The 24,938-nt window shown below is 40.1% G+C and overlaps 1 protein-coding gene across 1 annotated transcript in view; it reads left to right on the top strand.

Annotated features, from left to right (window-relative positions):
• RGS17 (regulator of G protein signaling 17) overlaps nt 1-23,469 on the top strand; it is a 258,855-nt gene extending 235,386 nt beyond the window's left edge. Inside the window, exon 7 of the mRNA XM_053711810.1 lies at nt 23,123-23,469. Coding sequence (XP_053567785.1) covers nt 23,123-23,311 — 189 coding nt within the window. The 3' untranslated portion in view covers nt 23,312-23,469. The remainder of the gene's footprint in view (nt 1-23,122) is intronic.
• Nucleotides 23,470-24,938: the final 1,469 nt, after the last annotated feature.

Below are 24,938 nucleotides of genomic sequence, written 5' to 3'. Positions count from 1 at the left end.
GGGGGGGTTAGTTATCAACGCGTCTACTTTACCTGCCTTCGCCGGCCCAATACGCCCGCCTAAGCTTGCCTCACATCGCCGCCGCGGACCTGCAAAAATTCGCCTAAGTTATCAAAAAAGCTGTCAAAAAGCCACGCACCAAGTACGGGGCGATGAGCAGCGGACTGTGATAGTTATCGCTCATCCGATCTTGCTGCTCTTCGGCTTTTTTACAGCTTTCTTGCTAGCCTGTCACTAAGCACCCACACTAAACTACACTGTTCTACCCCCTATACCGGAGCCCCCCGCAACTAAATAAAGTTAGTAACCCCTAAACCGCCGCAACTCTTATAAATGTATTAACCCCTAAACCACTGCTCCCGGACACTGACGCAACCTACATTATACCTAGTAACCCCTATCCTGCCCCCCCTATACCGTCGCCCTCTATAATAAAGTTATTAACCCCTATCCTGCTGATCCCGCACCTCGCCGCAACTAAATAAATAGTTTAACCCCTAAACCGCCGCTCCCTGACCCCGCCGCAACTATAATATATGTATTAACCCCTAAACAGCGGCTCCCGGACCCCGCCGCAACCTATATTAAATGTATTAACCCCTATCCTGCCCCCCTACACCGTCGCCACCTTTAATACATTTATTAACCCCTATCCTGCCCCCCACTACACCGCCGCCACTGTAATAAAATTATTAACCCCTAAACCTAAGTCTAACACTAACCCTAACACCCCCTAACTTAAATATTAATTAAATAAATCTAAATAATATTTCTCCAACATAGGTGTGTCCGGTCCACGGCGTCATCCTTACTTGTGGGATATTCTCTTCCCCAACAGGAAATGGCAAAGAGCCCAGCAAAGCTGGTCACATGATCCCTCCTAGGCTCCGCCTACCCCAGTCATTCTCTTTGCCGTTGTACAGGCAACATCTCCACGGAGATGGCTTAGAGTTTTTTAGTGTTTAACTGTAGTTTTTCATTATTCAATCAAGAGTTTGTTATTTTCAAATAGTGCTGGTACGTACTATTTACTCAGAAACAGAAAAGAGATGAAGAATTCTGTTTGTATGAGGAAAATGATTTTAGCAACCGTAACTAAAATCCATGGCTGTTCCACACAGGACTGTTGAGAGCAATTAACTTCAGTTGGGGGAACAGTTTGCAGTCTCTTGCTGCTTGAGGTATGACACATTCTAACAAGACGATGTAATGCTGGAAGCTGTCATTTTCCCTATGGGATCCGGTAAGCCATGTTTATTAAGATTGTAAATAAGGGCTTCACAAGGGCTTATTTAAACTGTAGACTTTTTTTGGGCTAAATCGATTGATATTAACACTTATTTAGCCTTGAGGAATCATTTATTCTGGGTATTTTGATTTAATAATATCGGCAGGCACTGTTTTAGACACCTTATTCTTTAGGGGCTTTCCCAAAGCATAGGCAGAGTCTCATTTTCGCGCCGGTGTTGCGCACTTGTTTTTGAGAGGCATGGCATGCAGTCGCATGTGAGAGGAGCTCTGATACTTATAAAAGACTTCTGAAGGCGTCATTTGGTATCGTATTCCCCTTTGGGTTTGGTTGGGTCTCAGCAAAGCAGATACCAGGGACTGTAAAGGGGTTTAAAGCTTAAAACGGCTCCGGTTCCGTTATTTTAAGGGTTAAAGCTTCCAAAATTGGTGTGCAATATTTTCAAGGCTTTAAGACGCTGTGGTGAAAATTTGGTGAATTTTGAACAATTCCTTCATGTTTTTTCGCAATTGCAGTAATAAAGTGTGTTCAGTTTAAAATTTAAAGTGACAGTAACGGTTTTATTTTAAAACGTTTTTTGTACTTTCTGATCAAGTTTATGCCTGTTTAACATGTCTGAACTACCAGATAGACTGTGTTCTGAATGTGGGGAAGCCAGAATTCCTATTCATTTAAATAAATGTGATTTATGTGATAATGACAATGATGCCCAAGATGATTCCTCAAGTGAGGGGAGTAAGCATGGTACTGCATCATTCCCTCCTTCGTCTACACGAGTCTTGCCCACTCAGGAGGCCCCTAGTACATCTAGCGCGCCAATACTCCTTACTATGCAACAATTAACGGCTGTAATGGATAATTCTGTCAAAAACATTTTAGCCAAAATGAACCCTTGTCAGCGTAAGCGTGGCTGCTCTGTTTTAGTTACTGAAGAGCATGACGACGCTGATATTAATATCTCTGAAGGGCCCCTAACCCAATCTGAGGGGGCCAGGGAGGTTTTGTCTGAGGGAGAAATTACTGATTTAGGGAACATTTCTCAGCAGGCTGAATCTGATGTGATTACATTTAAATTTAAATTGGAACATCTCCGCATTTTGCTTAAGGAGGTATTATCCACTCTGGATGATTGTGAAAATTTAGTCATCCCAGAGAAACTATGTAAAATGGACAAGTTCCTAGAGGTGCCGGGGCTCCCAGAAGCTTTTCCTATACCCAAGCGGGTGGCGGACATTGTTCATAAGAATGGGAAAGGCCCGGTATTCCTTTCGTCCCTCCCCCCATATTTAAAAAATTGTTTCCTATGGTCGACCCCAGAAAGGACTTATGGCAGTCAGTCCCCAAGGTCGAGGGAGCGGTTTCTACTTTAAACAAACGCACCACTATTCCCATAGAGGATAGTTGTGCTTTCAAAGATCCTATGGATAAAAAATTAGAAGGTTTGCTTAAAAAGATGTTTGTTCAGCAGGGTTACCTTCTACAACCCATTTCATGCATTGTCCCTGTCACTACAGCCGCATATTTCTGGTTTGATGAACTGCTTAAGGTGCTCGATAGTGACTCTCCTCCTTATGAGGAGATTATGGACAGAATCAATGCTCTCAAATTGGCTAATTCTTTCACTCTAGACGCCTCTTTGCAATTGGCTAAGTTAGCGGCTAAGAACTCTGGGTTTGCTATTGTGGCGCGCAGAGCGCTTTGGTTGAAATCTTGGTCGGCTGATGCGTCTTCCAAGAACAAGCTACTAAACATTCCTTTCAAGGGGAAAACGCTGTTTGGTCCTGACTTGAAAGAGATTATCTCTGATATCACTGGGGGTAAGGGCCACGCCCTTCCTCAGGATCGGCCCTTCAAGGCAAAAAATAGACCTAATTTTCGTCCCTTTCGTAAAAACGGACCAGCCCAAGGTGCTACGTCCTCTAAGCAAGAGGGTAATACTTCTCAGGCCAAGCCAGCTTGGAGACCAATGCAAGGCTGGAACAAGGGAAAGCAGGCCAAGAAACCTGCCACTGCTACCAAGACAGCATGAAATATTGGCCCCCGATCCGGGACCGGATCTGGTGGGGGGCAGACTCTCTCTCTTCGCTCAGGCTTGGGCAAGAGATGTTCTGGATCCTTGGGCGCTAGAAATAGTCTCCCAGGGTTATCTTCTGGAATTCAAGGGACTTCCCCCAAGGGGGAGGTTCCACAAGTCGCAGTTGTCTTCAGACCACATAAAAAGACAGGCGTTCTTACATTGTGTAGAAGACCTGTTAAAAATGGGAGTGATTCATCCTGTTCCATTAAGAGAACAAGGGATGGGGTTCTACTCCAATCTGTTCATAGTTCCCAAAAAAGAGGGAACGTTCAGACCAATCCTAGATCTCAAGATCTTAAACAAATTTCTCAAGGTTCCATCGTTCAAGATGGAAACCATTCGAACTATCCTTCCTTCCATCCAGGAAGGTCAATTTATGACCACGGTGGATTTAAAGGATGCGTATCTACATATTCCTATCCACAAGGAACATCATCGGTTCCTAAGGTTTGCATTCCTGGACAAACATTACCAGTTCGTGGCGCTTCCTTTCGGATTAGCCACTGCTCCAAGGATTTTCACAAAGGTACTAGGGTCCCTTCTAGCGGTGCTAAGACCAAGGGGCATTGCAGTAGTACCTTACCTGGACGACATTCTGATTCAAGCGTCGTCCCTTCCTCAAGCAAAGGCTCACACGGACATTGTCCTGGCCTTTCTCAGATCTCACGGCTGGAAAGTGAACGTGGAAAAGAGTTCTCTATCCCCGTCAACAAGGGTTCCCTTCTTGGGAACAATTATAGACTCCTTAGAAATGAGGATCTTTCTAACAGAGGCCAGAAAAACAAAGCTTCTGGACTCTTGTCGGATACTTCATTCCGTTCCTCTTCCTTCCATAGCTCAGTGCATGGAAGTGATCGGGTTGATGGTGGCGGCGATGGACATAGTTCCTTTTGCGCGCATTCATCTAAGACCATTACAACTGTGCATGCTCAGTCAGTGGAATGGGGACTATACAGACTTGTCTCCGAAGATACAAGTAAATCAGAGGACCAGAGACTCACTCCGTTGGTGGCTGTCCCTGGACAATCTGTCTCAAGGGATGATGTTCCACAGACCAGAGTGGGTCATTGTCACGACCGACGCCAGTCTGATAGGCTGGGGCGCGGTCTGGGGATCCCTGAAAGCTCAGGGTCTTTGGTCTCGGGAAGAATCTCTTCTACCGATAAATATTCTGGAACTGAGAGCGATATTCAATGCGCTCCAGGCCTGGCCCCAGCTTGCGAGGACCAGGTTCATACGGTTTCAATCAGACAACATGACGACTGTTGCGTACATCAACCATCAGGGGGGAACAAGGAGTTCCCTAGCGATGGAAGAAGTAACCAAAATTATTCTTTGGGCGGAGTCTCACTCCTGCCACCCGTCTGCTATCCACATCCCAGGAGTGGAAAATTGGGAAGCGGATTTTCTGAGTCGTCAGACATTGCATCCGGGGGAGTGGGAACTCCATCCGGAAATCTTTGCCCAAGTCACTCACCTGTGGGGCATTCCAGACATGGATCTGATGGCCTCTCGTCAGAACTTCAAAGTTCCTTGCTACGGGGCCAGATCCAGGGATCCCAAGGCGGCTCTAGTGGATGCACTAGTAGCACCTTGGACCTTCAAACTAGCTTATGTGTTCCCGCCATTTCCTCTCATCCCCAGGCTGATAGCCAGGATCAAGCAGGAGAGGGCGTCGGTGATCTTGATAGCTCCTGCGTGGCCACGCAGGACTTGGTATGCAGATCTGGTGAATATGTCATCGGCTCCACCTTGGAAGCTACCTTTGAGACGAGACCTTCTTGTTCAGGGTCCGTTCGAACATCCGAATCTGGTTTCACTCCAGCTGACTGCTTGGAGATTGAACGCTTGATTTTATCGAAGCGAGGATTCTCAGATTCTGTGATCGATACTCTTGTTCAGGCCAGAAAGCCTGTGACTAGAAAGATTTACCACAAAATTTGGAAAAAATATATCTGTTGGTGTGAATCTAAAGGATTCCCTTGGGACAAGGTTAAGATTCCTAGGATTCTATCCTTCCTTCAAGAAGGATTGGAAAAAGGATTATCTGCAAGTTCCCTGAAGGGACAGATTTCTGCCTTGTCGGTATTGCTTCACAAAAAGCTGGCAGCTGTGCCAGATGTTCAAGCCTTTGTTCAGGCTCTGGTTAGAATCAAGCCTGTTTACAAACCTTTGACTCCTCCTTGGAGTCTCAATTTAGTTCTTTCAGTTCTTCAGGGGGTTCCGTTTGAACCCTTACATTCCGTTGATATTAAGTTATTATCTTGGAAAGTTTTGTTTTTAGTTGCGATTTCTTCTGCTAGAAGAGTCTCAGAATTATCTGCTCTGCAGTGTTCTCCTCCTTATCTGGTGTTCCATGCAGATAAGGTGGTTTTACGTACTAAACCTGGTTTTCTTCCAAAAGTTGTTTCTAACAAAAACATTAACCAGGAGATTATCGTACCTTCTCTGTGTCCAAAACCAGTTTCAAAGAAGGAACGTTTGTTGCACAATTTGGATGTTGTTCGCGCTCTAAAATTCTATTTAGATGCTACAAAGGATTTTAGACAAACATCTTCCTTGTTTGTTGTTTATTCAGGTAAAAGGAGAGGTCAAAAAGCAACTTCTACCTCTCTCTCTTTTTGGATTAAAAGCATCATCAGATTGGCTTACGAGACTGCCGGACGGCAGCCTCCCGAAAGAATCACAGCTCATTCCACTAGGGCTGTGGCTTCCACATGGGCCTTCAAGAACGAGGCTTCTGTTGATCAGATATGTAGGGCAGCGACTTGGTCTTCACTGCACACTTTTACCAAATTTTACAAGTTTGATACTTTTGCTTCTTCTGAGGCTATTTTTGGGAGAAAGGTTTTGCAAGCCGTGGTGCCTTCCATTTAGGTGACCTGATTTGCTCCCTCCCTTCATCCGTGTCCTAAAGCTTTGGTATTGGTTCCCACAAGTAAGGATGACGCCGTGGACCGGACACACCTATGTTGGAGAAAACAGAATTTATGTTTACCTGATAAATTTCTTTCTCCAACGGTGTGTCCGGTCCACGGCCCGCCCTGGTTTTTTTAATCAGGTCTGATATTTTATTTTCTTTAACTACAGTCACCACGGTACCATATGGTTTCTCCTATGCAAATATTCCTCCTTAACGTCGGTCGAATGACTGGGGTAGGCGGAGCCTAGGAGGGATCATGTGACCAGCTTTGCTGGGCTCTTTGCCATTTCCTGTTGGGGAAGAGAATATCCCACAAGTAAGGATGACGCCGTGGACCGGACACACCGTTGGAGAAAGAAATTTATCAGGTAAACATAAATTCTGTTTTCTATTATGAACTAAATTAATCCTATTTAAAACTAAATACTTACCTATAAAATAAACCCTAATATAGCTACAATATAAATAATAATTATATTGTAGCTATTTTAGGATTTATTTTTATTTTACAGGCAAATTTTAATTTATTTTAACTAGGTACAATAGCTATTAAATAGTTATTAACTATTTAATAGCTTACCTAGCTAAAATAAAGAGAAATTAACCTGTAAAATAAAAACTAACCTAAGTTACAATTACACCTAACACTACACTATACTTTAATAAATTATTCCTATTTAAAACTAAATACTTACCTGTAAAATAAACCCTAAGATAGCTTCAATGTAATTAATAATTACATTGTAGCTATTTTAGGATTTATATTTATTTTACAGGTAACTTTGTATTTATTTTAGCTAGTTAGAATAGTTATTAAATAGTTATTAACTATTTAATAACTACCTAGCTAAAAGAAATACAAAATTACCTGTAAAATAAATCCTAACCTAAGTTACAATTAAACCTAACACTACACTATCATTACATTAATTAAATAAATTAACTACAAATAACTACAATTAAATACAATTACATAAACTAACTAAAGTACAAAAAATAAAAAAAGCTAAGTTACAAAAAATAAAAAAAATAAGTTACAAACATTTTAAAAATATTACAACAATTTTAAGATACTTACACCTAATCTAAGCCCCCTAATAAAATAACAAAGCCCCCCAAAATAAAAAAAATGCCCTACCCTATTCTAAATTAAAAAAGTTCAAAGCTCTTTTACCTTACCAGCCCTTAAAAGGGCCTTTCGTGGGGCATGCCCCAAAGAATTCAGCTCTTTTGCCTGTAAAAGAAAAATACAACCCCCCCAACATTAAAACCCACCACCCACATACCCCTAATCTAACTCAAACCCCCCTTAAAATAACCTAACACTAATCCCCTGAAGATCATCCTACCTTGAGTCGTCTTCACTCAGCCGAGCAGCGATGGAACCGAAGAGGAGATCCGGAGCGGCAGAAGTTATCCTCCAAGGGGCGCTGAAGAAATCTTCCATCCGATTAAGTGATCCTCCAGTCGGCGCTAAAGAAGTCTTCCATCCGGGTGATGTCATCTTCCAAGCGGCGCTAAAGAAGTCTTCTATCCGGGCGATGTCATCTTCCAAGCGGGGTCTTCAATCTTCAATCTTCATCCCGCCGACGCGGAACATCCTTCTTTCCCGACGGACTACCGACGAATGAAGGCTCCTTTAAGGGACGTCATCCAAGATGGCGTCCCTTCTATTCCGATTGGCTGATAGGATTCTATCAGCCAATCGGAATTAAGGGAGGAAAAATCTTATTGGCTGATTGAATTAGCCAATCAGATTGAAGTTCAATCCGATTGGCTGATCCAATCAGCCAATCAGATTTTTCCTACCTTAATTCCGATTGGCTGATAGAATCCTATCAGCCAATCGGAATTGAAGGGACGCCATCTTGGATGACGTCCCTTAAAGGAGCCTTCATTCGTCTTTAGTCCGTCGGGAAAGAAGGATGTTCCGCGTCGGCGGGATGAAGATTCAAGACCCTGCTTGGAAGATGACATTGCCCGGATAGAAGACTTCTTCAGCGTCGCTTGGAAGATGACATCGCCCGGATGGAAGACTTCTTCAGCGCCGACTGGAGGATCACTTCATCGGATGGAAGATTTCTTCAGCGCCCCTTGGAGGATAACTTCTGCCGCTCCGGATCTCCTCTTCGGTTCCATCGCTGCTCTGCTGAGTGAAGACGACTCAAGGTAGGATGATCTTCAGGGGATTAGTGTTAGGTTATTTTAAGGGGGGTTTGGGTTAGATTAGGGGTATGTGGGTGGTGGGTTTTAATGTTGGGGGGGTTGTATTTTTCTTTTACAGGAAAAAGAGCAGTTTTCTTTGGGGCATGCCCCACAAAAGGCCCTTTTAAGGGCTGGTAAGGTAAAAGAGCTTTGGACTTTTTTAATGTAGAATAGGGTAGGGAATTTTTTTATTTTGGGGGGGCTTTGTTATTTTATTAGGGGGCTTAGATTAGGTGTAATTAGCTTAAAATTGTTGTAATATTTTTTAAATGTTTGTAACCTATTTTTTTTATTTTTTGTAACTTAGCTTTTTTTATTTTTTGTACTTTAGTTAGTTTATGTAATTGTATTTAATTGTAGTTATTTGTAGTTAATTTTATAATGATAGTGTAGTGTTAGGTTTAATTGTAACTTAGGTTAGGATTTATTTTACAGGTAATTTTGTATTTCTTTTAGCTAGGTAGTTATTAAATAGTTAATAACTATTTAATAACTATTTTAACTAGCTAAAATAAATACAAAGTTACCTGTAAAATAAATATAATTCCTAAAATAGCTACAATGTAATTATTAATTACATTGTAGCTATCTTAGGGTTTATTTTACAGGTAAGTATTTAGTTTTAAATAGGAATCATTTATTTAAGTATAGTGTAGTGTTAGGTGTAATTGTAACTTAGGTTAGTTTTTATTTTACAGGTAAATTTCTCTTTATTTTAGCTAGGTAGCTATTAAATAGTTAATAACTATTTAATAGCTATTGTACCTATTTAAAATAAATTGAAAGTTACCTGTAAAATAAAAATAAATCCTAAGATAGCTACAATATAATTATTATTTATATTGTAGCTATATTAGGGTTTATTTTAAAGGTATTTAGCTTTAAATAGGAATAATTTAGTTAATAAGAGAACTATTATTTAGATTTATTTAATTAATATTTAAGTTAGGGGGGTGTTAGGGTTAGTGTTAGACTTAGGTTTAGGGGTTAATAAATTTATTACAGTGGCGGCAGTGTAGTGGGGGGCAGGATAGGGGTTAATAAATGTATTATAGGTGGCGACGGTGTAGGGGGGGAAGATTAGGGGTTAATAAATTTAATATAGGTTGCGGAAGGGTCCGGGAGCGGCGGTTTAGGGGTTAAACTATTTCTTTAGTTGCGGCGAGGTGCGGGATCAGCAGGATAGGGGTTAATAACTTTATTATAGAGGGCGGCAGTATTGGGGGGGCAGTATGGGGTTACTAGGTATAATGTAGGTTGCGGCGGTGTCCGGGAGCGGCGGTTTAGGGGTAATTATATTTATTATAGTTGCGGCGGGGTCAGGGAGCGGCAGTTTAGGGGTTAATACATTTATTATAGTTGTGGCGGGGTCAGGGAGCGGCGGTTTAGGGGTTAATATGTATAGAGTAGCTTGCCTTGGGCTCCGGGAGCGGTGGTTTAGGGGGTAATAACTTTATTTAGTTGCGGCGGTGTAGGGGGGGGACAGCTTAGGCGTGTTTAGACTCGGGGTACATATTAGGATGTTAGGTGCAGACAGCTCCCATAGAAATCAATGGGATGTCTGGCAGCAGCGAACTTGTACTTTCGCTATGGTCAGACTCCCATTGATTCCTATGGGATCCGCCGCCTCCAGGGCGGTGGTTTGAAAACCAGGTACGCTGGGCCGGAAAAGTGCCGAGCGTACCTGCTAGTTTTTTGATAACTAGCAAAAGTAGTCAGATTGTGCCGCACTTGTGTGCGGAACATCTGTAGTGACGTAAGAATCGATCTGTGTTGGACTGAGTCCGGCGGATCAAAGCTTACGTCACAAAATTCTACTTTTGCCGGTCTCTAGCCTTTGATAACTAAGGCGAATCAACCTCGCCACAAATACGCTGCGGAATTCCAGCGTATTTGAGGTTGACGGCTTGATAACTAGGCCCCAATGTCTGCTGATGTGTTATCAAAAGCTAAGCTTTTAGCCATCCCTTTCAAGGGTAAGACCCTATTCGGGCCTGAACTGAAAGAGATCATTTCAGACATCACTGGAGGGAAAGGCCATGCCCTTCCTCAGGATAAGACGAATAAGATGAGGACCAAACAAAATAATTTTCGTTCCTTTCGGAACTTCAAAGGGGGTCCCTCTACCTCTTCCCCTGCCGCAAAGCAAGAGGGGAATTTTGCTCAATCCAAGTCAGTCTGGAGACCTAACCAGACTTGGAACAATGGTAAATAGGCCAAGAAGCCCGCTGCTGCCACCAAGACAGCATGAAGGGTAGCCCCCGATCCGGGACCGGATCTAGTAGGGGGCAGACTTTCTCTCTTCGCTCAGGCTTGGGCAAGAGTTGTTCAGGACTCCTGGGCTTTAGAAATAGTAACCCAGGGGTATCTTCTAGATTTCAAAGATTCTCCCCCAAGGGGGAGATTCCTTCTTTCTCAATTGTCTTTAAACCAGACAAAAAGAGAGGCGTTCTTACATTGTGTAGACGACCTATATACCATGGGAGTGATCTGCCCAGTTCCGAAAACAGAACAGGGACAAGGGTTCTACTCCAATCTGTTTGTGGTTCCCAAAAAAGAGGGAACCTTTAGACCAATTTTGGATCTCAAAATCCTAAACAAATTCAAAATGGAGACCATTCGGACTATTTTGCCAATGATCCAGGAGGGTCAATATATGACCACCGTGGACTTAAAGGATGCGTATCTACAGATTCCTATCCACAAAGATCTTCACCAGTTCCTCAGGTTCGCCTTTCTGGACAAGCATTACCAGTTTGTGGCTCTTCCCTTCGGGTTGGCCACAGCTCCCAGAATTTTCACAAAGGTGCTAGGGTCCCTTCTGGCGGTTCTAAGGCCGTGGGGCATAGCTGTGGCGCCTTATCTGGACGATATCTTAATCCAGGCGTCAACATTCCAACTAGCCAAGTCTCAAACGGGCATCGTGGTGGCTTTTCTAAGATCTCACGGGTGGAAGGTAAACATAGAAAAGAGTTCACTTATCCCTCTCACAAGAGTTCCTTTCCTGGGAACTCTGATAGATTCGGTGGACATGAAAATTTTTCTGACGGAGGTCAGGAAATCATAAATTTTATCCATCTGCCGAGCTCTTCATTCCATTCCTCGCCCGTCAGTGGCTCAGTGTATGGAGGTAATCGGCTTAATGGTAGCGGCAATGGACATAGTTCCGTTTGCTCGCTTGCATCTCAGACCACTGCAACTTTGCATGCTCAAACAGTGGAATGGGGATTATGCAGATTTATCTCCTCAGATAAATCTGGACCAAGAGACTAGAGACTCTCTTCTTTGGTGGTTGTCACAGGATCATCTGTCCAAGGGAATGTGTTTCCGCAGGCAAGCGTGGGTCATAGTGACGACGGACGCCAGCCTATTGGGCTGGGGTGCAGTCTGGAATTCCCTGAAAGCACAGGGATTGTGGACTCAGGAGGAGGCTCTCCTCCCGATAAATATTATAGAACTGAGAGCGATATTCAACACGCTTCAGGCTTGGCCTCAGCTGGCGTCGGCCAGATTCATAAGATTCCAATCGGACAATATCACGACTGTAGCATATATCAATCATCAGGGGAGAACAAAGAGTTCTCTAGCGATTATAGAGGTTACCAAAATAATTCAATAGGCAGAGACTCACTCTTGCCATCTATCAGCAATCTATATCCCATGAGTGGAGAACTGGGAAGCGGATTTTCTAAGTCGTCAGACTTTTCATCCGGAGGAGTGGGAACTCCATCCGGAGGTGTTTTGCACAATTGATTCAGCAATTTGGCACACCAGAATTGAATCTGATGGCGTCTCGTCAGAATGCCAAACTTCCTCGATACGGGTCCAGGTCAAGAGATCCTCAGGCAGTACTGATAGATGCTCTAGCAGTACCCTGGTCGTTCAACCTAGCTTATGTGTTTCCATCATTTCCTCTCCTTCCTCGTTTGATTGCCAGAATCAAACAGGAGAGAGCTTCAGTGATTTTGATAGCACCTGCGTGGCCACGCAGGACTTGGTATGCAGACCTGGTGGGCATGTCATCTCTTCCACCATGGACTCTGCCACTGAAACAGGACCTTCTGATTCAAGGTCTGTTCCAGCATCTAAATCTAGTTTCTCTGCGACTGACTGCTTGGAGATTGAATGCTTGATCTTATCCAAGCGGGGGTTCTCTGAGTCGGTCATAGATACCTTGATTCAGGCTCGAAAGCCTGTCACCAGGAAAATTTATCATAAGATATGGCGTAAATATCTTTATTGGTGTGAATCCAAAGGCTACTCATGGAGTAAGATCAGGATTCCTAGGATTTTGTCCTTTCTCCAAGGATTGGAGAAGGGGCTATCAGCTAGTTCCTTAAAGGGACAGATATCTGCTTTATCAATTCTACTGCACAAACGTTTTTGGGAGAAAAGTTCTTCAAGCAGTGGTGCCTTCTGTTTAACCATCTGTCTTGTCCCTCTCGTTCATCCGGGTCCTGTAGCTTTGGTATTGTATCCCACAAGTAAAGGATGAATCTGTGGACTCGTCTTACCTTTATAGAAGAAAAGTAAATTTATGCTTACCTGATAAATTAATTTCTTCTATGGTAAGATGAGTCCACGGCCCGCCCTGTCATTTTAAGACAGATTATATTTTTTTATTTAAACCTCAGTCACCTCTGCACCTTGTAGTTTCTCCTTTTCCTTCCTGTACCTTCGGTCGAATGACTGCGGGGTGGAGCTAAGGGAGGAGCTATATAGACAGCTCTGCTGTGGGGCTCTTTGCCACTTCCTGTTAGCAGGAGGATAATATCCCACAAGTAAAGGATGAATCCGTGGACTCGTCTTACCATAGAAGAAATTAATTTATCAGGTAAGCATAAATTTACTTTTTTACCTCTATGACTACCTTGGCCTCTAGTTATCAAGCCGTCAACCTCAAATACGCTGGAATTCCGCAGGGTATTTGTGGCGAGGCTGATTCGCCTAAGTTATCAAGCCCTACTGCCCGGCAAAAGTAGAATCCAGTGACGTAAGCTTCGATCCGCCGGACTCAGTCCGGCACAGATCAATTCTTACGTCACTCCAGATGTTCCGAACGCAAGTTCGGCACAATCTGACTACTTTTGGAAGTTATCAAATGACTACCAGGTATGCTCGGCACTTTTCCGGCCCAGCGTACCTGGTTTTCAATCCGCCGCCCTGGAGGCGGCGGATCCCATAGGAATCAATGGGAGTCTGACCATAGCGAAAGCTCATGTTCGCTGTTGCCCGACATCCCATTGATTCCTATGGGAGCTGTCTACACCTAACAGCCTAACATGTACCCCGAGTCTAAACACCCCTAATCAGCCCACCGCCACTCTAATAAACGTATTAACCCCTAATCCGCCGCTCCCGGACCCCACCGCAACTATAATAATTATATTAACCTCTAAACCGCCGCCCCCGGACCCCGCCGCCACCTACATAATGCCTATTAACCCCTATCCTGCCCCCCCTACACCACCGCCACCTATAATAAATTTATTAACCTCTATCCTGCCCCCCCTACACCGCCACAACCTATAATAAAATGATTAAAACCTAAACCTAAGTCTAACACTAATCCTAACACCACCCTAACTTAAATATTAATTAAATAAATCTAAATAAATATTACTCTTATTAAATTAGTTATTCCTATTTAAAACTAAATACTTGCCTATAAAATAAACCCTAATATAGCTACAATATTACTAATAATTATATTGTAGCTATTTTAGGATTTATATTTATTTTACAGGCAACTTTGTATTTATTTTAACTAGGTACAATAGTTATTAAATAGTTATTAACTATTTAATAACTACCTAGCTAAAAGAAATACAAAATTACCTGTAAAATAAATCCTAACCTAAGTTACAATTAAACCTAACACTACACTATCATTAAATAAATTAAATTAATTAACTACAAGTAGCTACAATTAAATACAATTAAATAAACTAACTAAAGTACAAAAAAACAAACACACACTAAATTACAGAAAATAAAAAAAGATTACAAGAATTTTAAACTAATTACACCTAATCTAAGCCCCCTAATAAAATAAAAAAAAACAAAATAATAAAAGTCCCTACCCTATACTACATTACAAACTAACCAGCTCTTTTACCAGACCTTAAAAGGGCTTTTTGCGGGGGCATGCCCCAAAGTAATCAGCTCTTTTGCATGTAAAAAAAAATACAACCCCCCCCCCAACATTAAAACCCACCATCCACATACCCCTACTCTAACCCACCCCCCCTTAAATAAACCTAACACTACCCCCCTGAAGATCTCTCTACCTTGAGTCGTGTTCACCCAGCCTGGCCGAAGTCATCATCCAAGGGGCGCTGAAGATGTCTTCCATCCGATAGAAGTCTTCATCCAAGGGGCGCTGAAGAGGTCTTCCATCCGATAGAAGTCTTCATCCAGGAGGCATCTTCAATCTTCATCCATCCGAAGCGGAGCCATCTTTAAAGCAGCTGACGCAGAGCCATCCTCTTCCACCGACGCCTACTCGCCGAATGAATATTCCTTTAAGTGACATCATCCAAGATGGCGTCCCTCGAATTTCGATTGGCTGATTCTATCAGCCAATCTGAATTAAGGTAGGAAAATTCTGATTGGCTGATCCAATCAGCCAATCAGATTGAGCTTGCATTCTATTGGCTGATCGGAACAGCCAATAGAATGCAAGCTCAATCTGATTGGCTGATTGGATCAGCCAATCGGATTGAATTTCAATCTAATTGGCTGATTGAATCAGCCAATCAGATTTTTCCTACCTTAATTCCGTTTGGCTGATAGAATCCTTGGATGATGACTTCGACCCGGCTGGGTGAACACGACTCAAGGTAGGGAGATCTTCAGGGGGGTATGTGTGGGTTAGAGTAGGGGTATGTGGGTGGTGGGTTTTAATGTTGAGGGGGGGTTGTATTTTTTTTTACATGCAAAAGAGCTGGTTACTTTGTAATGTAGTATAGGGTAGGGACCTTTATTTTTTTTTATTTATTAATTTTATTAGGGGGCTTAGATTAGGTGTAATTAGTTTAAAATTCTTGTAATCTTTTTTTATTTTCTGTAATTTAGTGTGTTTTTTTGTACTTTAGTTAGTTTATTTAATTGTATTTAATTGTAGCTACTTGTAGTTAATTAATTTAATTTATTTAATTATAGTGTAGTGTTAGGTTTAATTGTAACTTAGGTTAGGATTTATTTTACAGGTAATTTTGTATTTCTTTGAGCTAGGTAGTTATTAAATAGTTAATAACTATTTAATAACTATTGTACCTAGTTAAAATAAATACAAAGTTGACTGTAAAATAAATATAAATCCTAAAATAGCTACAATATAATTATTAGTAATATTGTAGCTATATTAGGGTTTATTTTATAGGTAAGTATTTAGTTTTAAATAGGAATAACTAATTTAATAAGAGTAATATTTATTTAGATTTATTTAAATAATATTTAAGTTAGGGGGGGGTGTTAGGATTAGTGTTAGACTTAGGTTTAGGGGTTAATAATTTTATTATAGGTTGCGGCGGTGTAGGGGGGGCAGGATAGGGGTTAATAAATTTATTATAGGTGGCGACGGTGTAGGGGGGCAGATTAGGGGTTATAAAGTTTAATATAGGTGGCGGCGGGGTCCGGGAGCGGCGGTTTAGGGGTTAAACAATTTATTTTGTTGTGGCGGGGTCCGGGATCCGCAGGATAGGGGTTAATAACTTTATTATAGGTGGCGGCGGTATAGGGGGGGCAGGATAGGGGTAATAGGTATTATGTAGGTGGCGGCGGGGTCCGGGAGCGGCGGTTTAGGGGTTAATACATTTATTATAGTTGCGGCGGGGTCTAGGAGCGGGGGTTTAGGGGTTAATAACTTTATTTAGTTTTTGGGCGGGGCTCCGGGGGCGCCGGTATAGGGGGTAGAACAGTATAGTTAGTGTGGGTGCTTAGTGACAGCTTATCAATAAAGCTATAAAAACGCAGAAGAGCAGCGAAATCGGATGAGTGATAACTATCACAGTTCGCTGCTCATTGCCCCGTACTTGGTGCGCGGCTTTTTGACAGCTTTTTTGATAACTTTGGCGAACGTATCCAGGTCCACGACGGCGATGTGAGGCGAGCTTAGGCGAGCGTATTGGGGCCGGCGAAGGCACGTACGTCCGGAGCTTGATAACTAGAGGCCCTTGTATCTAAGCCTCTGCAGACTGACTTTTTATTTCAGTTATTTTGACAGACTTGCATTTTAGCCAACCAGTGCCCTTTTATAAGTAACTCCAAGGTTGTGAGCACACTTTTATATTTATGGCACACATGAACTAACGCCTTCTAGCTGTGAAAAACTGTCAAATGTATTCAGATAAGAGGCGGCCTTCAAGAGCTTAGAAATTAGCATATGAGCCTACCTAGGTTTAAGTAAAGTAAATTGTTTAAAATTACATGACCTATCTGAATCATGAAAGTTTAATTTTGACTTTCCCTTTAAGGTGGGTTTAGCAAGATTCAATTTAGTTAATATTGCAAAGAATAATTTTCCGATTATGATTGTTGCTGCAAAACGGATAATCCACCTTTTAAAAGCATGTGACACCATAGAAGCTTAGGGAGGGAGAGAAAAGTAAACAAAATCTTGCATAAATTGCCTAAAAGTATTAACCCAAGCCTTCCTCAGAGAAAGTCAAACAAGCACACTTTTTAAATGTATTTTACAGCAAAAGGCTGCAAAATAAACACTGATCATATATTTTGCAATAATGTTTCACTTGCAGTAATAAAAACATTTTGTGCCAGATTACGAGTGGAGTAATATTTATCGCTCCCGCTCGCACGCTAACTCTGCTAGAAGTAAGCTTTTTGCGCCCGTCAGGTAGTCCTCATATTAGAAGTTGAAAGTAAAACCCAATGCGCACAAAAAGACGAAGCTTGAATATCATGACCGCGTTAACATATTCACCTATGGAAGTCAAGGGAGTAAGAAAAGTAGGGGAAAAATCTAACACCCTACTTGCACGCAAACCCAATCACATATTTTCAAGTGCGCTAACCTGAAATGAAAAAATTACTATTTCACATTCCAATGTTCTTCACATAGCAGAATATGTTCTTTTTATTCATAAATACATATATAGTATATATAGTGATATATAGGAATATCTATTTATAAAGACAGAACATATTCTGCTATGTGCATAACATTGGAATGTGAAATATTTACATTAAATACGCAGTATAACACTTTATTAAAAATGAATTTGACACAAATATATGTCTGTAAATACATTTATAAACATATAAATATATCAGGGGTGGGCAAGACGCGGTCCGCGGGTGCATTTTGAGGTGACCGCCTGTATTTTCAGAGCCTGCATAGTAAGAGAAAGATTTCACCATTGTAGATGTGTGAGAAATGTATCTCTTATTTATGCAGACTGCTAAACATGTGGCCTATCAGCACACAGGACTCATATCGTGCCTCTTCAATGGACAGAGACAAGAAGTTTCCGATTGGACCCCCTTCATTATATGCTTGTCTCTGGTATATTTTTCTACTGCTACGCGCTGATTGACTGCCCGCTCGAGGCCAGAGGAGCTCTACGGCAAAAGGAGTAAGGAGGGTATTGCTGGATGCTGGAAGGCACAATCACCCTGTAGTCAGCGATTATGCAGAAGGTAGAATACTCCAAGGTTCATAGGGGATCAAAGTAACTTGAACGATCTTAGTAACCCCTTGTAAACAGAGCTCTGGGAGGCAAAGGAATACGGCGGGAGTGGGCGTGGACACTGACTTGGAATCTGAGGACGGAGTGTTTGGTCTGACAGTGCTTATATCTGACAGTGTTGTATAGCAGCGATTAGTTATGCTATGGGAGGCAAAGGGTTATCGTTGAGTGGGCATGGACACTGACTTGGAATCTGAGGAGTGTTTGATCTGACAGTGCTTGAATCTGACAGTGCTGTATAGCAGATGGACATAAGTAGATGCTATGTAAAGTTGGATCTGCTATACAGCACTGTCAGAGTCACACTGTCAGACCACACACTCCTCAGATAGAATTCCAAGTCAGTGTCCACACCCACTCCCGGTTTAGCTGCTTGTTCACTGCTGGTATTTTAGGTGAGACGTAGACACTGTACAAAGCGATCATAAAAGACCACAATGTTTGTAGTAGTTTTGTGCCCCCTCCTCAAGTTTGGGCAAAGTGTCACAGTGCTAAAATGATAAAAGACCTTTAATAAGACATCTGTAATTCCTAGATAAGTATAAACTTTGAGTATTGATGTAATGTGGAGTAAAGGGAAGCATGAAAGGAAATGGGGGGACTGAAGGCTGCTACAAGTGCAGTCAATGGATTGCAAAATGAATGACATATAAGCTGACCAATGATGGTAAATCATGTGATGCATAAAAAATAAGTAAAACTTTGCTTTGAGTTACAGAGTGGGTCAGATGAGAGCCGGAATGGTGGTTGTTTAGTGACTCTGAACATAACGAGTCCCCTATTGAATTGTGTGTCCACTGAACTGCTTTGATCTGGGTCTGTGTGTTGAGAGTAATCTCTATTGGAGGACCAGCATTAAGTAATAATTGAGCATGAGTCCCCTATTCTATGTCTATGTCCACTGAACTTCTTTGATCTGGGTCTGTTGAGAGTGATTTTTAATGCTGTATGTGTCACCATTTTCACCTAGAAAATACAATTTTCAGTCAGCAGGTCCTATTGTTATTACAAATACAATTTTCAGCCAGCAGGTCCTATTTGTACCAAAAATACAATTAGGTCCCTGTCTGTGTTTTGAAAATTTGCTTTGTTCCCCGTCTGTGCACCTCAAAGCTATCTTGCCAGTACAGTAGTACACTGAAGAGTATGGTACATTTTAAAAGAGTTCAATCAATGTCAGAAATAAGTGCAAAGAAACGAAAGACATAGAATTTTATTATAAAATGGGAGTTTTTCTTCACAATGGTGAAGTGTATTTTATGCCATGCAAGTGTGGCAAATGTTGAAAGACATTTTAAAAGCATGCATGAAAGTTTTGATAAAGATTATCCATTAAACAGCGAATTACGCAAACAAAAAGTAAGGGAGTTTAAGTCCAAATTAAATGCCCAACAATAATTTTTCATTAAACCCAATATTATATCTAAGGCTATGTGTACCAGAGACGATGAGTTTCCAGATTTCCTTTCGTATCATTGCATCATTCATCAGCAGGCCCTCTGTTGTAAAATTTTGAATAGGCGTCATATTATGGGGATCTGCGTGAAAATTGTAAACTCCATTCGAGGAAAAAGTCTGCAGAGGAGAATGTTTTGTGCTCGACTAGCAGAAAACTAATCTGAATATGGAGAATTGTTATATCATGCAGATGTACGTTGGTTAAGAGCATATTTTTACAAAGATTCAGGGACCTATTACAAGAGGTAAACGTTTTCTTAGAATCAAAAGGTGAAACATATGTTGAACTTAGTGATTATGCTTGGTTGATGGATTTAGCTTTCGTTGTCGACATAACTAACCATCTGAACGAATTAAACTTACAATTGCAAGGAAGAAACAAAACAATAGCTGAAATGATTGGATACGTTCATACTTTCAAAAACAAGTTAAAGCTAATATCTTCTCAGTTGATGAAGGACGAACTGATACATTTAAAAAATATGTCTGCTGAAATGTCAAAAAATGGAAGACCATTAAACAAAGAGAAATATCATAAGGAAATAATGACTCTTCATTCAGAATTCGAGAAACGTTTTCAAGAATTTACTCGATCGGGTTGTATTGTGGCGATGTCTGTCCGCCTGCTCAGAGCAGGCGGAGAGGTTATGGAGCAGCGGTCTTTGTGACCGCTGCTTGATAACTGCTGTTTCTGGCGAGCCTGCAGGCTCGCCAGAAACACGGGGCATCAAGCTCCATTCGGAGCTTGATACATATGCCCCATACACTTGTATATGAATGTATCTCAATGGTAAGGCCTATGGCTGCCTTTTTTTTTTTTCTAACACCTGAGACCTCATATCTTTGAGCACTTGCAACTTTTTTTTGTGCAATATTTTTCTTTAATAATTTTTATTAAACAGTGTTATGATTGTAACTGTACTTTTAAATGTATTTTGATGTGTGATGTGTAACACTTTTTGTTTTGCTAAACAGTTAATCAGAGCTCTGGGTTGCGCTATCCTGGCGCGCATTAAATTCAATTGCGCTCAAGCTATCGCGTTTACTTTCAACTTGTAATATGAGCGCTACATGAATCTGACATGCAGCTAATTTATTGCACGCCCACAAACGGGCAAATAAGCAGGGCCAGATCTCTGGTTAATTTTATAAATGTCCACTAATTCCCCCAAAATACAGTGTAGTGTATTATATTTAAAAAAAAATTGTAGCATTTTTATTTTTTAATAAAATAACTGCACTAGGCAGTATTTTGAGGGTAAAGTTGCTGGGAGTGGCTTTACATTGCTGTCTATGAGAACAGTGTGTTCCCTGTAAATATATGTGCTTATATACATATAAATATATGTGTTAATATGTTTATATATACATATTAACACATAAATATATATGTATATAATCATATATACATATATATTTAATATCGCTGCGTGACAACCCAATCGCTGCTCTTAGGTTCTATGCCGTCTCTGACGGCATCAGAACGAGGCTTACATTGGAGCCTATGGAAGGGCGCTGTCATGAACACATTGCTTCCCAGCAATGCGTTTGCTTTGCTGTCAACTTGTAATACCAGCGCACATTAGCGTGCGCTGGTATTACACAATGGAGAGCAAATATTGCTTTCATAAAAGTGATGCTTAGCGTTCCACTTGTAATCTGGCCCTAAAACTTTACAGTTACTTTGTCAATAATTAAACAGCTAATGAAACTTTAAAAAATACATCTACATGTTAGTCTCAGACTAATTTTTTCTTTGAATGCATTATTCTATCTAGTATTTATTTATGGCAAGATTACAAGTCGCGTGGCAAATCTGTTTTTAACAGTTGCGAAAACACTGCGCGTGTTAAGGCTTTTTCGCATTTGGGTTTGTGCAGGTATTACAAGTTGCAAAATAACTTATTTTGTCTGCGCGTTAACCCGCGTAAGCCAAAAAGCCAAATCACGTGCGCCTTCACGTATTCCCCCATAGAAGTCAATAGAGAAGACAAATAGAAAAAAACACTAAAACCCTAATCTGTTGCGCAAAGCCCACAATGTATTCTCCTCGAAAAGTGTACGTGAAAATGTGAATATCTCATATTGCAACAATGTTTTCTTAACGGAATATATTCTATTTATTTATAAATAAATATTTTGTCCTTTTTGCAATAGTTAGTTATTTGTATGACTATTACCAACTGACCCTCTAAATGAACCTAGAACCCAAATGATTGGATTGGAATCTATGCTGTAATGTACAATAAAGATTAATAATAAAAAAAAAACATTGGCCTTTAGGTCACTTTAAATGTGGAAAGTCTTTACTTCAGGACAGATTTTTAAAAAAAATCAGATTTGAGATGTAGATTTTCTAACAATAAAATTATTGCTTTTTATCAATCAATTTTAAAAAAATACATAAAAGCATATACAACATTAAGGGCTCCATGTACTAAGCCGTCAATTCATCCGTTATTTTAGACGCGGATAAACTCGCCGTTACTCGCCGCGGGCGAAATGGTGTCCGCTGTCACTATGTACTAATAATCCCCCAATAAATAGACAAGTCTAGCCCGCCGCGAGCAGTCGCGGATTATTGATAAATTTGACGCCTCGCTCGCCGCGACTAAGCTGATGTACTTAACTTTCAGTTGAATTGTCTGGCCAATTATTAACACGTGACATGCAAGGTGTCACGAACATCATAGTAGTCGCGGGAATAGAATTTTGCTCCTATAAAAGTTCAACTTATCTAAACAACTTTATTATTGTTCAAAAATTTTTGAAGAGTGATAACAGAGCGTTATTTTTGTAATATTTATTTACAATTTGGATATGGCTTCATCTGGATCTGATAATATATAAATATTAATATAAAAATAATTATAAAGATTGACAACTATACAATACAAATTTAAAATATAGATTACTCTTTAATTACAGTCGACAAATTTGGCGCAATTTATGTACATGGAAATGAGAGACAAATTAGACGCCAGTTATGCTGTACAATGCTGATATTACTGCTTTTTATATATGTCTAGACTGGCGTCTAGATTGACTTTCCTATTGTTTTGTACCTTGCCCGCCACCTAAAAGGTGGCGAGGCAAAAATAACGAGGTGGGAGCGGAAATTTTAGCGAGCGGACAAATAGATTTTTTAGTACATTCGTTTTTGGCGAGTTGGTGGTCAAATGTGTCTAATTACAGTGAAAAATGGAGAGGTAGCGAGGTTTGGCGGATAAGTACGCTCGCAATTTTAAAGATGCGAGTTTGAACATAGTTGACGACTTTGTACATATCAGTTTGCGAGTTTTGACGCGAGATTTGTTGTGGGTAGCTCGCTGACTGCTTAGTACATGGAGCCCTAAACATAAAATGAAGAATGATAAATTGTATTATAGGTGCAAAATGTATTTACTAACATATTGCCATTGTTTTAGCTTTTTTATCCATGTAAAACTTTGTATAAAGACAAATATATATATATTGACACGCTTCTTTCACATATTCAGGTCAGTCTTGACTCCAGAGTGCGAGAGGTAATCAATAGGAATTTGCTGGATCCAACTCCGCATATGTATGAAGATGCGCAACTTCAAATATACACCTTGATGCACAGAGACTCTTTTCCAAGGTTTTTGAACTCACAAGTTTACAAGTGTCTTCTGGAAAGTACAGAAGCCTTAACTACTGAATCTTAGTTCAAAAATTTTGAATAGCATATCCTTTTTTTCCTTTTGTTAACAGAACAAATACATAGTTTAATAACATAAGACACTGAGTTCCTGGAGAACTTCAGTCCTGCACTACTCAGGCTACTGTGAAGAATAATAAAAATCTTCTGGTCTCTGTCTCCATATTCCAAGGTCTTTCATGCTTGAGTTTGAAAAATTACAACGGAATTGCCATTTTTAAACACTATTCACTTGAGTATAAAACGACAGTGGCATATTTTATGGACTATGAACAGAATCCTTGTGTTTTATCATACTGCATGTGCAAGGGTAGAAACTTATCTTTACTCACCTCTCATTGGTTGCAATATATTTAACCAATTACATTAAAAAAGTAGTTAAGAACAATTTATGTGCAATACAACCTTATGTTAAATAATGAAAACAAACCTTGGCTAGGTTTATATTTCTTGGCTTAATACGAAACGTTTAAAGAAAACAGATATTTTGATTGGTGTATGAAGTGGGATATTTTCAATCCAATATGTTTGTACTTGAGACAGATTAATATTGTTAGGGAAAGGAAGAGGGACTGGGAGTTTATATTTCCACATACATTCACTGCCAAACTGTGACATTTCTTTTATTTTTGTTACAGAGTTTGCAATGTCAAAGAAGCACAAACCATTTTTTAGAATATAATGTCTGGGTGACCAAAATTTATGAATTAACATTGTTTATTGTTGTAAGGAAAAAAAAAAATATTTATGTACATTTCAGATGTCACATACATAAATTGATTTAGTAAAACTGGCAATTCAGTTTTAACATTGTTGTCTAACATGTATTTCAGCAAAAAATAATATTAATAAAGAGCTTGATACTTTAATATTTGAAGGTAAAGTATAAATAAAAAAAAGTTTATCTACATGTAGCATTTTAAAATATTTTGATGAAGCATCTGTCTTTTAAAAAAAATAATTTTCTTGAATGAGAAATACTTTTGAGTGCTTGGTTTTTAAGTTAAACAAAAAAGTTGTATTTTAGAATTGATATAGAAACACTTTTTTTTATATAAAACAAAGGAAATCTCTCAGCTTCTAATCTAACTGTATCTCTCCTTGAATAGCAGGGAGCTGAAGAGACCAGCATTAAAACCAAACTTTTATTATATAAACAAAACACAAGGGCGGCAAATGCAAAAAAATGGTGTTGCTGCTATAATTTTATATACACAAAAACACATTTTATGCATACACACACATATATGTATTATATATATATATATATATATATATATATATACACACATTCACACAAAACACATTTTATGCACACACACACACACACATATATATATATACTGTATATATAAAAAACTGAGAATTTGCATATCTAATTTGCATATCTTACCAACAATTCTCTTGTGCATTGGAAACATTGCATATTAAGAATTTCTGGGGAAAAGCAAGCGGGGATACTTGCCTAGATGTACTAATTTCCTATGCAAATATTTACATTGATTTTTATATATATATATATATATATATATATATATATATATATATATATTATAATCACACACACTTCCATACACAGTGCACAAATATGCTTTTGCCATTTTAAAATTCCTTTAAAAATATTTCAACTTGTA

The sequence above is a fragment of the Bombina bombina genome, chromosome 4 (assembly GCF_027579735.1).
Source record: "Bombina bombina isolate aBomBom1 chromosome 4, aBomBom1.pri, whole genome shotgun sequence".
Taxonomy (NCBI): domain Eukaryota; kingdom Metazoa; phylum Chordata; class Amphibia; order Anura; family Bombinatoridae; genus Bombina; species Bombina bombina.
This window is presented reverse-complemented; position numbering and strand designations above follow the sequence as displayed.